Genomic DNA, 15,931 nt, shown 5'->3' on the forward strand with positions numbered 1-15,931 from the left:
CTTTTAACTAGTTTCAGCCAGCCCCTGATTGGCTTCAGGTGTCCCAATCAACCTAGCATTCTCCCTGCCTTCTGGAAAGTTCTTAACTGGCCCCAGGTGTCTTAATTGACCGGGAGCAGCTGCCATTTCACTTAACCTGGTACCAGGGATTTGTTTAGCGTGGAGCTAATATGTCTATCTCCCACTACTTTTCTATAGCCATCTGGCCTTGCCCCATCACAGTAGTAACTCAGAGCCCTCCTCATCTAGTGTCCCATCTCTGGTCATTGGAGATATTTGCTGCTAGCAGTCGCAGATCAGCTACATGCCATTGTAGGCAGTCTTATGATAACATCCCCTCCATAAACTTATTGAGTTCAGTCTTGAAGCCAGTTAGGTTTTTTGCCCCTACTGCTCTCTTTGGAAGGCTGTCCCAGAACTTCACTCCTCTGATAGTTAGAAACATTCACCTAATTTCACTCCTAAACTTGTTGATGGCCAGTTTATATCCATTTGTTCTGTGTTAACATTGACACAACTTTAAATAACTCCTCGCCCTTCCTGGTATTTTTCCCTCTGATGTATTTATAGAAAGCAATCATATCTTCCCTCAGCCTTCTTTTGGTGAGGCTAAACAAGCCAAGCTCTTTGAGTCTCCTCTCATAAGGTAGATTTTCCACTCCTCTGAAAATGCTAGTAGCCCTTCTCTGAACCTGTTCCAATTTGAATTAACCTTTCTTAGACATGGGAGACCGGAATTTCACTCTGTATTCCAGATGAGGTGTCACAAGTGCCTTGTATAATGATACTAACACTTCCCTGTCTCTACCAGAAATACCTCATTTGATGCAATTTAGGATCGCATTAGCCTTTTTCACAGCCACTTCACATTGGTGGCTCATAGTCATCCTGTGATCAACCAATAGACCCAGATCTTCCTCCTCATACCTTCCAACTAATAAATCTCCAGCTTATAGAAAAAATATTGTTGTTAGTCCATAAATACATGACCTTGCACTTTGCACTATTACATTTAATCCCATTTCTATTACTCCGGTTTTCAAGGTCATCCAGATCTTCCTGTATGATATTTTGGTCCTCCTCTGTATTGGCAATACCTCCCAACTTTGTGTCATCTGCAAATTTTATTAGCACACTCCCACTTTTTGGGCAATGGTCATTAATGAAAATGTTAAACAAGACTGGTCCCATAGCCAATCCTGGAGGAACTCCACTAGTAATCTCCCTCCAGCCTGACCGTTCACCTTTCAGTACGACCCATTGAGGTCTCCCCTTTAACCATTTTCTTATCCTCTTTACAATTCTCATATTTGTTAAATAGGAGAAGATGTGGATTAATAATTTCCCATGTGGAACTGTATCAAATGACTTACTGAAATCCAGGTAGATTAGAGCTACTGCATTTCCTTTGTCTAAAAAATCAGTTATCTTCTCAAAGAAGGAGATAGTTTGGTCTGGCACGATCTACCTTTTGTAAAACCACGTTGCATTTTATCCTAGTTACCATTTATCTCTATGTTCTTAACTACTTTCTCTTTCAAAATTTGTTCCAAGTCCTTGCATACAACTGAAGTCAAACTAACAGGCCTGTACTTTCCTGGGTCACTTTTATTCCCTTTCTTAAAAATAGGTATTATATTAGCAATTCTCCAGTCATAGATTATGATCCCTAAGTTTACAGACTCATTAAAAATCCTTGCTATTGGGCTTGCAATTTCATGTGCCAGTTTCTTTAATATTCCTGGACAGAGATTATCCAGGCCCCACGATTTAGTCCCATTAAGCTGTTTGAGTTTGACTTTCATGTTGGATGTGGTAATTTCTATTTCCATATCCTTGTTATCCTTATTAGCCACTGTGGCACTGTGCTTAAAATCTTCATTAGCCTCATTAAAAACTGAGGGAAAGTATTTGTTTAGGAGTTGGGCCATACCTAGATTATCTTTAATCTCTGCTTCATATGGCAGTCTCACTTCTTGTTTCCTTGTTTTCTTTTTTTATTTATATAGCTATAGAATCTTTTACTACTGGTTTTAATTCCCTTTGCAAGGTCCAACTCTGCTTGGCCTTTGACAGTTCTCACTTTTTCCTTACACTTTCTGACTTCCAAGAAGTAGCTTTCCTTGCTGATCCCTCCCATCTTCCATTCCTTGTAGGCTTTCTGCTTTCTCTTAATCACCCATTTGAGATGCTTGCTTATCCAGCTTGGTCTGCAACTCTTCCCTATGAATCTTTTCCCCTTGCTTGGGATGCAGGCTTTAGATAGTTTCTGCAACTTTGAGTTACATAATTCCAAGCTTCCTCCACACTCAGTTCCTTGAGTTCTTCAGTCTAGTCCACTTCCCTAACTAATTTCCTTAATTTTTTAAAGGTTTCAGAGTAACAGCCGTGTTAGTCTGTATTTGCAAAAAGAAAAGGAGTACTTGTGGTACCTTAGAGACTAACCAATTTATTTGAGCATAAGCTTTCGTGAGCTACAGCTCACTTCATCGGATCCGATGAAGTGAGCTGTAGCTCACGAAAGCTTATGCTCAAATAAATTGGTTAGTCTCAAAGGTGCCACAAGTTCTCCTTTTCTTTTTTTTAATTTTTTAAAGTTTACCTTTTTCAAATCAAGGACTCTAGCTTCAGATCTATATTTGTTTATCCATCCATTTAGTTTAAACTGAATTAGCTCATGAGCACCTGAACCAAGGTCGTCCCCTACAATCAGTTCTATGAGGCCCCCATTACTCACCAATCCCAAATCTAAAATGGCATCACCTCTTGTTGATTCAGTGACTATTTGGTGAAGAAATCTGTCAGCTAACACATCCAGGAAAATCTAGGCCCTACTATTATAAGTGGAACTTTTCCTCCAATCTATATCTGGGAAGTTAAATTCTCACGCCATCACAGAATAATCACACAATTGTCAGTAGTATTTATTTCATTAAAAATATTGAAGAGGTCTCTATCCATATCTAAATTAAAACCTGGTAGTCTGTAGTATAACTCAAGCACTATCACAGGTGAACCTCTAATAGCTTCCTTCCTCAAAGTGATTTTGACCCAAACAGACTCTGTCTGTTCCATTCCATCACTTCTAATTTCTTTACAGTCTACCTCATCATTATGCTACTCCACCACAATGCTCTCCACCCCTTTTATATTTATTTTGGTCTTCCCTGAACAGCACATCTCTTTAATACCCGTACTCCTGTCATGAGAATCAGGTGTGGAGATTACATGAGCATCTTCCAACCATCTGCCCCAAGTTCCTATTTTAAAGCTCTTTTAATCAATTGTGCCAACCTCCATTCCAGAAGTCTATTTTCCTCCTTACTCAGGCGGAGTTTATTCCATGAGAACAGTCATTCTGTCCATGAATGCCTCCTCTCCATTAACTCTTTCCCCTCTTCCTATAGAACTAGCCACTCTTCTCTTCTTCCTTTCCCTCCCACCTTCTGTTATTGCCTGCTGTTCCCCTTCTTCATTTTCCAACTTAGCAAACCTACTCCTGAGCTCTGTTTCTCCTTCACTAGCTGGTCTTTCCCTCTGCCTGGTTCTCATAGTCACATGCTTCCACTAGCCACTTTCCTCACAGTTCTTCAGTTCAGCTTGCATCTGCAAGTCTTGACTTTTTCTTTCAGCCTCCCCTTGCCTTCCTTCCATTATCTGCTCAAATCCCCTTCAAAACTCAACCACCGTTTCCACTTGCATCTCCAAACCTCTTCTCTTCCATCAGGTCCATCATGCGGCACTTCATACAAATGAAACTCTTTTCAGGTACCCATGTTACCTGGGGTTTTCAGAACCCAAAACAGTGGTAACTTAACTGTTTCAGTCCAAGTGGTGTCAGGAATAAATCAATAGGAACATAGCAATTCTGTCTAATAAATGATTAATACAAGTAGGCATGCTCTTATCTAAAACTACTGTTTATTAGATTTAAGCACACACAGATATAAGCAATAGGTTTAGGACATCCCAGATATACATACCCACAGTCTGAGATTGTTTTGAGTAATCACCAGCCAGATTTCCAGGGCCCTTCCTTCCATCCAGGGAGTTTACTCTGATGTGGAGTTTAGATGTCAACTCCTTTCTTGAAGAAAAGCTCCATCGGTCTGCTCTGAGGTATTTACTTTCACCTATTGTTTTATAGCTATCGCTAACAAAACACATATCCTCTAGTGGCTCCTGGTGGATCAGCATAACCACCTCTATGGGGTTACTAATTCTCCTAATTTCAACAAAATACTCATTAGCTCAAAATATTTCTCGTATTTCTAGCCATAACAATAATATGTCAGGAGCACCTAAAAACAAGGCTGTTATTCATTCACTTTAACTCCATAACCTTCTGTCCCATCCTCCCATTCTGATTAACATATAAAATGGCTGACTTCAGTACTGTCAAGTTCTGGGGTACAAGCAGGAATGTCAAATTCCGGGGCAACACCTGCTCCAGGATAATGTACATCCTGCAGCTTCCACATACAGTCATCATCACTGTCTCTTCCATTCCTTGGGTCACTTCCACTGCTTCCCCTGTATCTGTCATAGCCTTCCTGCCTGAACTCCTGCCAAGGAAAAATAAACCAATCAAACCAAACACCACATACTTTCTCCTCCAACAGAACTCCTACTCAAACTTTGCTTGCTCCTGTTAGATCCTGACCTTGAGTAGAGGCATGGTAGGCCCTTCTGTCACCATCCCAGCCCCTTTCTGTGCTAACTGCAAAGGATTGAGCAAATGGTGGAAGGGGGTCAAAGAGTATCTGCAACAAAACTAGCTAAGTTAGTTAAGAGTAGGAAAATTCATATGAAGTAGATGTTTCTGCTCCAGAAGAGTGGTAGGGTGGGATTCTCCACTGCTTTGTTCAGTCATTTACATCTTGTGTAGAGCGAGTGCAAAAAATGCCACCAAAATTGGAATGGTGTTGTGCCCTTGCTGCACAGATATATACAGCTACAGAGAAGCAGGTCCAGAGATCATCTCCTGAATGGCATGGTGGGGTGGATGGCTGTTTTGAGGACTTGGCACCCTCAGGACTTGCACAAATACTCTTAGTGGGTTGCTTGCCAAGGGGAAGTGGGCCACAGTATGTTCTTCCTGAAGTACTTTGCTAGAATTCTTCAGAAACATCCTCAGTATCAGGATGGGACATTAAAATTAATTTCCTTAAAAACTGAATTTCCCTATAGTGGTACTATTACAAGAAAAATCTTGTACCACATAAATAGCCACGGGTATTTGTAAAGTTATAGCTCTTGTTGAATATATGTTTTTTGAATAAAAATCCTAGGATCTGCACATGGCCAACAGATTGACAAAGTTAACCCATTGCATAAAGCCATTTTATATTTTTTCCCCTCTGGTGTTACTCGGGCTAAGGTGGGGAAAACCTCATGTCAATGAATTTTCTTCCTTACTACACACCAAAGCACTTGCTTGATTTATCCACACTTTCAATCCCAGTCTGCGGTTTAGTGGTACATATCTGAGCCCAAGCCTAAATAACTTCTCTAAATGACTGCAGTCAGGGGACTAAACTCAAGGACCAAGACAAAAAATTAGGTGTGCTTTTACTTTGCTCTCTTACAAGGCAGAGGTTGTTTTTTTTCTGTCTAAATAGAGGGCTTTCTTCTTTATATTTTCCCAGCTCTTGTATTTTTTAAGGAAGGGTTTGACAGACACTAAGACTTCATTCCTGCTGTTATCTAAGAGAAGATCCAGCTTGTCAGCAAGCTGTAATTTCAGGCTTCTGCAAAGTACTCTATATGCACTGAACAGTGCAGAAGTGCAAATTTAAATACACATCAATGAAGCAATCCTCAGATGAAAACTTGGAAAATATCATTTTCTTTGGATGGCAATGAGGTAGATCTACATGTCTCATAATTCCTGTAAAGTACATTTCTAGAGTTGTTTAGTATGCTGCTACTGGAGTTTCGATAGACACAGATTTCTGTAAGGTACTTTGCAGGAACCTTAAGATTTTGAGCTTCAGTGCCCTTAAACTGGCATTAGAACACTATTCTGCCAGTCAGACAAAGAAAGTCCACACAGACTCTCATTGAAAGATACTAATAGGGCTTCTAGAGACCTTCACAATAAATTAATCTAGCAGCAGTAGAGCTTGTCAGCTTGGCAGTAGAGCTTGTCAGCAGGAGAGCTTGACATGTAAAAAAAAAGATTTTGTTCTGAATCACAAAATTTTGATTCAGGACCATTAAAACATTTCATTTTGACAGTGTTGAAGTGTTTTGTTTTGACTCTTGATTTCATTATTAAATATATAGGTTACATATATACTCAGTATTAAATATATAGAAATTTAACATAAAATTAATATTTTAATATAATACACAAGTCTATATAAAATTAATTGAAACATTTGACATTTTCCTATTGAAAAATTGGTCAAAATCGACACATTCCCATGAAATACCTCAATTGCGATTATTTTTTGTATTTTTTGACAGAAAAATGTCCTGTCAAAAACATTTCAACTAGCTCTAAACAGCAGTTGGGACTGGCTAATTTGGTCTTGTGGGACTGCTTATATTATGCATGTGGGACTGCTGATATCATATGCATGCTCCTAGGCAGAATGTTTCTTTTTTATGTTTATGATTACAGCCCCATGATAACTGTTGTGACTATGCAAATCTTATTTTTAGTTCTGCTTCAGATTTGTAAAATATTTTTAATTTACTTTTTTTTGCAGCTATTAGGACTGATATTTAAAAAAGAGAGTGCGGAAGAAGGAACCCAACTGGCTATCACCAAATCAGACAACTTTGCAGGTATAGGAATCAGAAAGACTCCATGGAATGGAAAGTTAAAATGTAGGTAATATTGTAGGTGGAGCTTAGCGTGTGACCTACCACTGTTGAGGCCTAACGGGTTCATGCACAGCCTACCGTAAAAGCCCTTCTCCCCATATAATACCACAACAATTGTGCTCAGCAGATATACTTGAGTTAACATTCCCCTGGTTTAAAAGGGAGGAGAATCATAGAATCATAGAATCATAGAATATCAGGGTTGGAAGGGACCCCAGAAGGTCATCTAGTCCAACCCCCTGCTCAAAGCAGGACCAATTCCCAGTTAAATCATCCCAGCCAGGGCTTTGTCAAGCCTGACCTTAAAAACCTCTAAGGAAGGAGATTCTACCACCTCCCTAGGTAACGCATTCCAGTGTTTCACCACCCTCTTAGTGAAAAAGTTTTTCCTAATATCCAATCTAAACCTCCCCCACTGCAACTTGAGACCATTACTCCTCGTTCTGTCATCTGCTACCATTGAGAACAGTTTAGAGCCATCCTCTTTGGAACCCCCTTTCAGGTAGTTGAAAGCAGCTATCAAATCCCCCCTCATTCTTCTCTTCTGCAGGCTAAACAATCCCAGCTCCCTCAGCCTCTCCTCATAACTCATGTGTTCCAGTCCCCTAATCATTTTTGTTGCCCTTCGCTGGACTCTTTCCAATTTATCCACATCCTTCTTGAAGTGTGGGGCCCAAAACTGGACACAGTACTCCAGATGAGGCCTCACCAATGTCGAATAGAGGGGAACGATCACGTCCCTCGATCTGCTCGCTATGCCCCTACTTATACATCCCAAAATGCCATTGGCCTTCTTGGCAACAAGGGCACACTGCTGACTCATATCCAGCTTCTCGTCCACTGTCACCCCTAGGTCCTTTTCCGCAGAACTGCTGCCTAGCCATTCGGTCCCTAGTCTGTAGCTGTGCATTGGGTTCTTCCGTCCTAAGTGCAGGACCCTGCACTTATCCTTATTGAACCTCATCAGATTTCTTTTGGCCCAATCCTCCAATTTGTCTAGGTCTTTCTGTATCCTATCCCTCCCCTCCAGCGTATCTATCACTCCTCCCAGTTTAGTATCATCCGCAAATTTGCTGAGAGTGCAATCCACACCATCCTCCAGATCATTTATGAAGAGAGTGGTGGCAAGTCTTTTTCTGTGATGGGTGCTTAATTCTGGAGCTTGCCTCCCAGACCTACAACCTTCACCAGGGTGGGTTAATCCATAGGCATGATGCAAAATCCACTGTTTTTCTTGGGATTTCAATAAGAGGGTGGGTTGAAGATTAAGAATGGCTGGATGTGGGGACAATTATTTTATTGATATTTATTCTGGGCTAATATTTTTTCAGTTTGTATGGTCTGGGTTGGATAATTTGTTTGTATTTAGTATTTATTGTTGTGTGTTTTTATACAATTTAAATTTGGTCCAAGCACAGAGCTATGAGATGGAGGCTTTCCGCAAAAGGAAATAAATATATGCAGTGTATGACCTCATGTGTTGCAGATAGTTTGCTAAAACATGACATCATGGGACACACTGAACCAGAGAAGATTTATGCCCAAGACAAAAAGTTTGCCAGAGAAATGGCCTAGCAGATGGAATGGGATAACCCCACATGCTCATTAAGAATATCTGGGATGCCTCTTTATGTGTGCCAAAATGAGTGACTTTGAATTAGCTTGTTTAGTCTTAAAAGAAACTTAGGACTGAGTGCTTATTGAATTTTTTTCTCCTACTCACCATCCTGTGCAAGAGCCTGAAAATGCTCATTAGAAGAGCACAGACAGGTATAAGGAATACACATATATAAGAACATAAGAATGGCCATACTGTGTCAGACCAATGGTCCATCTAGCCCAGTATCCTGTCTTCCGACAACCGCCCGTGCCAGATGCTTTAGAGGGAATGACAGAAGAAGGCAATTATCAAGTGATCCATCCCCTGTCATCCAGCTTCTGGAAGACAAATATCTTTCCCTTTGAAGATTATTTGTGCTATGTTTGGTGCCAGCCTACCTCTTCACTATCTGTATTCACTATCTATCATTTATTATTCCTTGTTCTTTCATTTTAAATGTTTAAGTCAGCCATTTAGAAATGACACTATGGACCAGACTGCAAATCCCTTATTCACACTAGTGGAAATTATTCACAAAAGTACTCCTATTGAAGACAAGAGGAAAACTTGTGGGGAGTGACGGGCTTACACAGTTTGGACCTTTGAGACTCACACTGCATGTATAGCACATAGTTAAGAGTCAAAGTGATCCATTTGACACAGCACACTGGCTGCAATTCATTCATTCAAACTATTCAAATACATTCAAATAAGTCAGCAGAGGTTTGTGAACTATTCACAATCAGAAAAAGAGAGTAGCATTTGTCAGACAATTTATTAATCAGAATCAACGAGCTCTAGTTTGGTGATTGGGATTCCACAAAAGCCTTTAAAGTGAAAAATGGGAACCGCTAAAGAAAAAGGTTAGGAGAACATATGAATTTTTACAAACAACCTCTTCACTTCTCCATTATGAAGTAACTAATGAACTGTAAATAACATTTACAGGCCTTGATCCTTGTTTTATAATTTTAAGCCTCTTTAGATAGGTGATTCCAGACGCATTTTCCTGGGTATGAACCAATAAACTAGAATATACAGAAAACACCATGTGTTTCATGATACTGAAAACCAGAGTTTAGCGTATCAAATGAGGGTCTGCAGAATCTTACCATAACACTCCTTTCGTAATGATCATGCTCTTTTTCAAAATCTATCATGTAGCCATTTAGAGACCAAATAAAGGTCAGATCTAACGTAGTATCATAGGACGCAATACACTGCATGGTGGCATTCTCTCCAACTGTGACATCAACATTAGTTGGTGCTAAGGTAATCTTTGTAGCTTCTGTGAAGTTAAAAGAAAATGTGGAAAATTCTAATAAACAAGTGAATATACAGATGCAAATCTAGCTGTTTGATTATACATGAAAAGAACAAACTCATTTACATGTTATTTATGCAACTACATTTCAAAGGGGAACACTAATTTCGAACAGAGGGGTGCTATACTAAGAAAAGTGACAACACCCTTACAACTGAAATGCCTTGCCTTTTGTTTGCTCATTCTCTGATAATACATATTTTAGCCTCTTGACCATGATGACTATAACCAGCTATGCTGAGTTAGTTTTTTTCACAGACTATTTCATGTGTAGAAGACAAATGATCCATTTTGCATGACCCATTGTGTATTTTTTTGTTCATAATAATCCTGGCTTTATTAAAAAATATATATCATTAAAGAATGGGGAGCTCTGCTCAGTGCTCTCATTTCCATTACTCCACCCTAATTCTAATATGTCTATTGAGAAATAATGTTTAATTATGCATATAGCTATGATGAGAAGGGACAGAAAAGAATAGAAGAAAAGAATAAAAATATGTATAATCAGAGCTTACTATAATCAAGAAAAGAAGAAGAGCTGGAGACTCCATGAAATCCCTCAGGGATCTTGTTATACAGATCTAATTTAGCTGACGCATGCTTTGATACCAAAGAGCTTAGCGTTACAGAAGGGAATGGTATTCTAACCATGTGTGTGTACATTTGGTAGCTGATTTTACAACTGTTGCTGGATTTTGTTTTATATTGTAGAGTCTTCTATCAACCTAGAGCAGGGGTGGGCAAACCCTTTGGCCCGAGGGCCACATCTGGGTGGAGAAATTGCATGCAGGGCCATGAATATAGAGCTGGGGCAGGGGGCTGGGGTGCAGGAGGGAGTGCAGGGTGTGGGAGGGGGTGCAGTGTGCAGGAAGAGGCTCAGGGCAGGGGGTTGGGTGTAGGAGGAGTGTGGTGTGCGGCAGGGGGCTCAGGGCAGGTGGGTGAGGGCTCAGGACAGGGAGCTGTGGTGCAGGACGGGAGCAGCAGGGGCTCAAGGCAGGGGGTTGGGGTGCGGGCTACAGGAGGCGTTTGAAGTGTGGGCTCTGGCCTGGTGCCGTTTACCTTGAGCTGCTCCGGGGTGGCAGTGGGATTAAGGCAGGCTCCCTGCCTGACCTGGCCCCACGCCGCTCCCAGAAATGGCCAGCATGTATAGCAGTGGCTCCTTGGAGTAGGGTGGGGCAGGAGGCTCTGCTGCGTGCTGCCCTCGCCTGTGGTACCACCCCTGTAGCTCCCATTGGCCACAGTTCCCGTTCCTGGACAATGGGAGCTGCGGAAGCAGTGCCTGCAGGTTAGAGCAGCACACGGAGCCCTCTCTCCCCCGCCCAGGGGCCACAGGGAGATGGGTGCCGGCCACTTCCGGGAGTGGTGCGGGGCCAGGGCAGGCAGGGATCCTGCCTTAGCCCAGCTGAGCCACGGGGCTGGCAATCCCACGGGCTGGACTGAAAGCCCTGATGGGCCGGTTCTGGCCCATGGGCCGTAGTTTGCCTTCCCCTGACCGAGAGGTATTCTAGAGTATGTCTGCACTGCACTCTTCTTTCAGCGGCGTGTCGTCTACATACACATGTAGGCCCCTAGCACAGGTATAAATAACAGCATAGACCAGGAGGCATGGCTTAGGCGAGTAAAGACATGCCTGAAGGGTGTGGAAAGGTACACAAGTACATATCCTGCACGGCGCTCTACTTGCCCAAGCTGTGCCTCCCATCTACAGTACTATTTTTAGCAGTGTGGTACCCTGCTGCCTCACTGCTGGCTCTGCTGGAGCTTTCCACGACCACAGGAAAAGACTCCAATAGCAGCGGAAGTCTCTGGCAGGGAGGAGGTAGTGGAGAAAGACTCCAGCAGCTTCCCCACCACTGTGAAAAACTCCAGCAATGGGGAGGCGGCAGGCAAAGACTCAGGCTTTCCCTGCTATCTGCCCCCTGCCAGAGCCTGTCCTCACCAAGTGAAAATCTCTGACAGTGGAGAGCGGCTGAAACCTTTCTGCACTGCCTCCCCACTGCCAGAGCCTTTCACTGACATGTGTAGTTACACCCATCGTGTAGACACAGTGCTAGAGGAAATTCTCACGTATCCACGACAGAAACCAAGTTTTGAAATCTGCCATCTAGCCTTTCACTGTTTCTGTTGGTTAAAGTTGCAATGCAAAGGACATGCTCAGTCATTAGTTTACCCTCCTTAGATGAACTAAGTCAGAGTCCTCAGCTACAAAAAGAAATGGTTTATGTTTAGTTTATAAACACATATGGTTTAAATGTTTAACTGTGGAGATTTGTAAGTCAATTATTTTTTTATGATTCTAAAATGTATAGTATAATGTTAGAGGGGTTGAATATTTATTTACAAATGTTTCCAGAAAACTAAGAATGATGAATGTAGTGATTAAAAAACAAAGCTACAAAATACAAAGGAAAATAAATAATCATACTAGTTAAACAGACCTCGTGATTCAAAATAAATTCTTTACAATGTTTGAAACATCATTACACATGGTCCAGGGAAATAGTTACAAAAAATGCAGTCATATGTCCTCATGGATTCACACTTATGTTGCTAAGTTTATTTTGTGGCAGCATGCTGTTGAGCAAGACTGCCACATTTTGGCTGCAGGAAATGCTTTCTTTTCAAATACATTTAATACATAGGTGGTTTTCCAGAGGCCTGGCAGACAGAAGTGCTCATGAAGTGAACACTATGAACACTATCTCATGAACACTATCTTCCCTTCCTCCTCCCTTCAGTTATCTGACAGGGCTGTAAAAGGTGTGATTAAGTATATCAGCATCTGATACCAGTACTGCAAAGTGTTACAGTGGCATGTTTATTTGGATGAATGATCCCACATTGCAAATTCAAATAAATGATTTATTTAATTGCACTGCTCACGACCCCGTGCTCTGAAAAAGAAACTGAGAGGAGCCAAGGAGGGGCAGGCAGGAGGATGGTTATGGACCCATCTCTCTGTGTGTTGGCCTGCAGTGTTGGGCTACTGCATGAGGGAGAGATATCAGCACCATCTGAATGAATGGATCAGATTATTGACCCTCCGGAGGAAGGAACAGCACTGGTGGAAGAACTGAGACACTTCCTTTCCTTTGCTCCTCCTGCAGTGGTGCAGTTGCATGCTTCCCCTATTTAGGGCTGTTGCTTAAAAGCCATAATCTATCTCTTAATGGGCAATTCAGTTCAATTCAGTTGGAAAGAAATAACATAAAATGGCTTGCGGGGAAAGTCTTAAAGGGAAATCTTATAAAGCAAAGTTTTATCATTTTAAATTGAAGCATGTTATGTGAAATGAACTCACAAAAATGGAGTTTTACCTGTGATTTCCAGAGTACCAGTACTGTTAGCTTTTCCTTGGTTATTTTCTGCAAAACATGTGTAGCTGCCTTGATCCAGCTTAGTGATATTAACAATTTCCAAGCTACCATCATCCCAAATAGATATCCTATTGAAAGTATGAAAAACATACCACAAGTTAAAATAGTTATTTGCATCAGAAAGAACAAAGTATTTCCAGTGGAAATCCCTAAATAAGTCAAAACAAAGATCATAAGGGTCTCTCAATGGCTGACGTCTAACTATTGCTTTTATATATGCTCCAGTACCCCACCATGATTTAAACAGAGTTTAGTATGGTTAATGGGATCTGGAATAAAGCATACAATTTACATTTGAGGGGATTATTTTCACTTATTTACGTTCTCTCAAATATTTTTTCTTTTAGTTTTGTAAGTTTAATACTCAAATAAGCGCAAGACTAATTAGAGTGACTAAAACTAGGTGCTAAGGAAGGTATTCCAGTCAACATTAATGATATTTTGACTTATCACCTCCCTGCAATTTCACTTCTAGGTTTATTTTGAGCTGAGACTTCCAAAAGTACAAACTGTATAGACAAATGCTCACTATGGATTGGGATGAGACATCCAGTCTAAATTTCACTGAGGATATGAGCTAGGATTTGAACTTGCATCACCTGTGGTGAACCAATAGTGCACAAATCCAAGAAATCTCTGACATATTCCTTCAAAGCCCCTCACCTAAAAATCCCCTATTTAAAAACAATATACCACTAATTATAGTCTCTCTCAAAGTAATATCATATTTTAACATCTAGATAAAATAATTAGAATTAGTTTGTAAATAAATTATTAAATAAATCTATGCTGTAGAAACCACCACAAGGCCTCAGTCGGGGATCGGGGCCCCACTGTGCCAGGCATTGAACAAGGGAGTGAAACAAAGGGAGTTTGGAACAGAGAGCTCACAATCGGACAGAAGAATAAATAAACAAATGGGGTTGGGTGGGAGCAGGTAGAGATTGGTATATTTACATAAATCAGGAGCCACAGGCAGTCACCAACCTAACCACTTCCAGGTGGCAGTGATTCATAAGCATCATGGCAGAGGTAGATTTTAAAGAGGGATTTAAGACAGGATAATTCAATGTAATCATTGATTGCTAAGGAGCACTGGCAGCTTGCCTCCTGTGAAGATGAATTCTATTTCAGAAGACAAAATGTTCCCCTCACAGATATGGAAACCCATCTTTAAGCTTCTATGCAGCTCCTAGAAGCTTGAACGAACCATGTCTTTCTACTGATGGTATGTGGTAGAGCAGCTCCGATCATGTCAAGTGGACTCCACTAAATCTACTCAAGGAACTTGTTGAGGATCTGCCCCATGTATAGAATGGGACACTACTGGTATGTCTACACTGCAATAAAATAAACGCTGCTGGCTTATGTCAGCTGACTCAGGCTCACGGGGTTTGGACTGCAGGGCTATAAAATTGCAGTGTAGATATCTAGTTCCAGGAAGGTCCCAGAGTTCAGGCTCCAGCCAGCACCCAGATGTCTACATTGCAATTTTATAGCCTGAGCCCTGAGAGCCTGAGTCAGCTGCCATGGGCCAGCTACTGGTGTTTTACTGCAGTGTAGACATTTCCTACAAGGTTGATGGGCAGAAAGTGTTGGCATAATGACATCTATTTAATGGAGAGCAATATCCCTTGGGAAAAACCTAATATTTAAATAAAATTATTGGTTTTTCCACCAACAAACATGAAATAGCAATGGAGGACAAGCAAGAGCTATTATTTTTGATTCTGGTGGAATTTACTAACAGCTCCTCAAAACTGATTCCTTATGCACATTCTGATTTAACTCTTTTTTGCTATATGAAACAAGGCTAATGAATACTTTCAGTATTCCTTAAAATGTTATATATAAATTCATGGACATCCCTTCCTAATTTAACATTAATTAACTTCTATCCATGGGGTAGATTCCTACTTGTGGTGGGGTAACAGTCATGAATCATCCTCAGATTTTTACGCTTTGCAAATTAAAAATTTCTAAACTTTCTAAATGCTGTGTTTTAAACAATTATAAGTTAGTGTTGAAAACTAAGCACCCCCTTTTAGGCTAACTCTGATATTTTAAATTAGTTTTTTGAGGGAGTTTATCTGCAGCCAGGGAAATTCTCTGAGTATTGGGTTTAAAGCTTTGAAAATCTCATTTAGTATAGCATTTAAAAGGTGACTTCTATAGTGCATGGGATGTTTATAAATAAGCTACCTTTACATCGGCTAAGCTACTACATTGATTTGTTTTGGCAAAGGATGAGCTTAAGTAGGCTAGGCAGCTATGACAAAAAGAAGAAACTGAAAAACATAGTGGCGTATATATTTAAATAAAATAAATTGGAGAAACATTACATTAAGCATTAAATCAATTTTAATTATACCTTGTGTAAGTAAAGATTTCTGAAAATAAAACCCTATATATGTTTGCCAATACATCTGTATGCTATATCAAATTAAGAATACAGGAAACCTTTGTAAATTACCATGAAACTATTAACATATAATTGGCATGCACCAGCAATATTGCCTCTGCTGTTTCACGGCATAGGAACTATGCATCTGAATCATAGACAACACTATAGTGAACCATAGTGGCAGTATAATCAGCATAGGGAACTTATAGTTAACTTGATTTTAAAACCTGAGAGTGTAAGAGGCCCTGAGTCCAGATTTACTGCTCCTGAGTGTACTGAAGAATGGGGAGAAGGAAGGGCCATTGTGCATCTGCAGAGGATATACACTCAGAGTACATAAGCACATAAGAATGGCCATACTGGATCAGACCAATGGTCCATCTAGCTCA

General features: G+C 40.7%; 1 protein-coding gene across 3 annotated transcripts in view; it reads right to left on the reverse strand.

Moving 5' to 3' along the window:
- CNTN1 (contactin 1) overlaps nucleotides 1-15,931 on the reverse strand; it is a 438,772-nt gene that overhangs the window by 111,815 nt on the left and 311,026 nt on the right. For all 3 annotated transcript variants that reach the window (XM_084625045.1, XM_084625046.1, XM_084625047.1), the window contains 2 exons: nucleotides 13,079-13,206; nucleotides 9,547-9,722 (listed from right to left, as the gene is read on the reverse strand). In XM_084625045.1, the coding sequence (XP_084481171.1) occupies nucleotides 9,547-9,722; nucleotides 13,079-13,206 (304 nt within the window). The remainder of the gene's footprint in view (nucleotides 1-9,546; nucleotides 9,723-13,078; nucleotides 13,207-15,931) is intronic.

Source organism: Lepidochelys olivacea (assembly GCF_965140295.1).
Source record: "Lepidochelys olivacea isolate rLepOli2 genome assembly, chromosome: 1".
NCBI classification, from domain to species: Eukaryota; Metazoa; Chordata; order Testudines; family Cheloniidae; genus Lepidochelys; species Lepidochelys olivacea.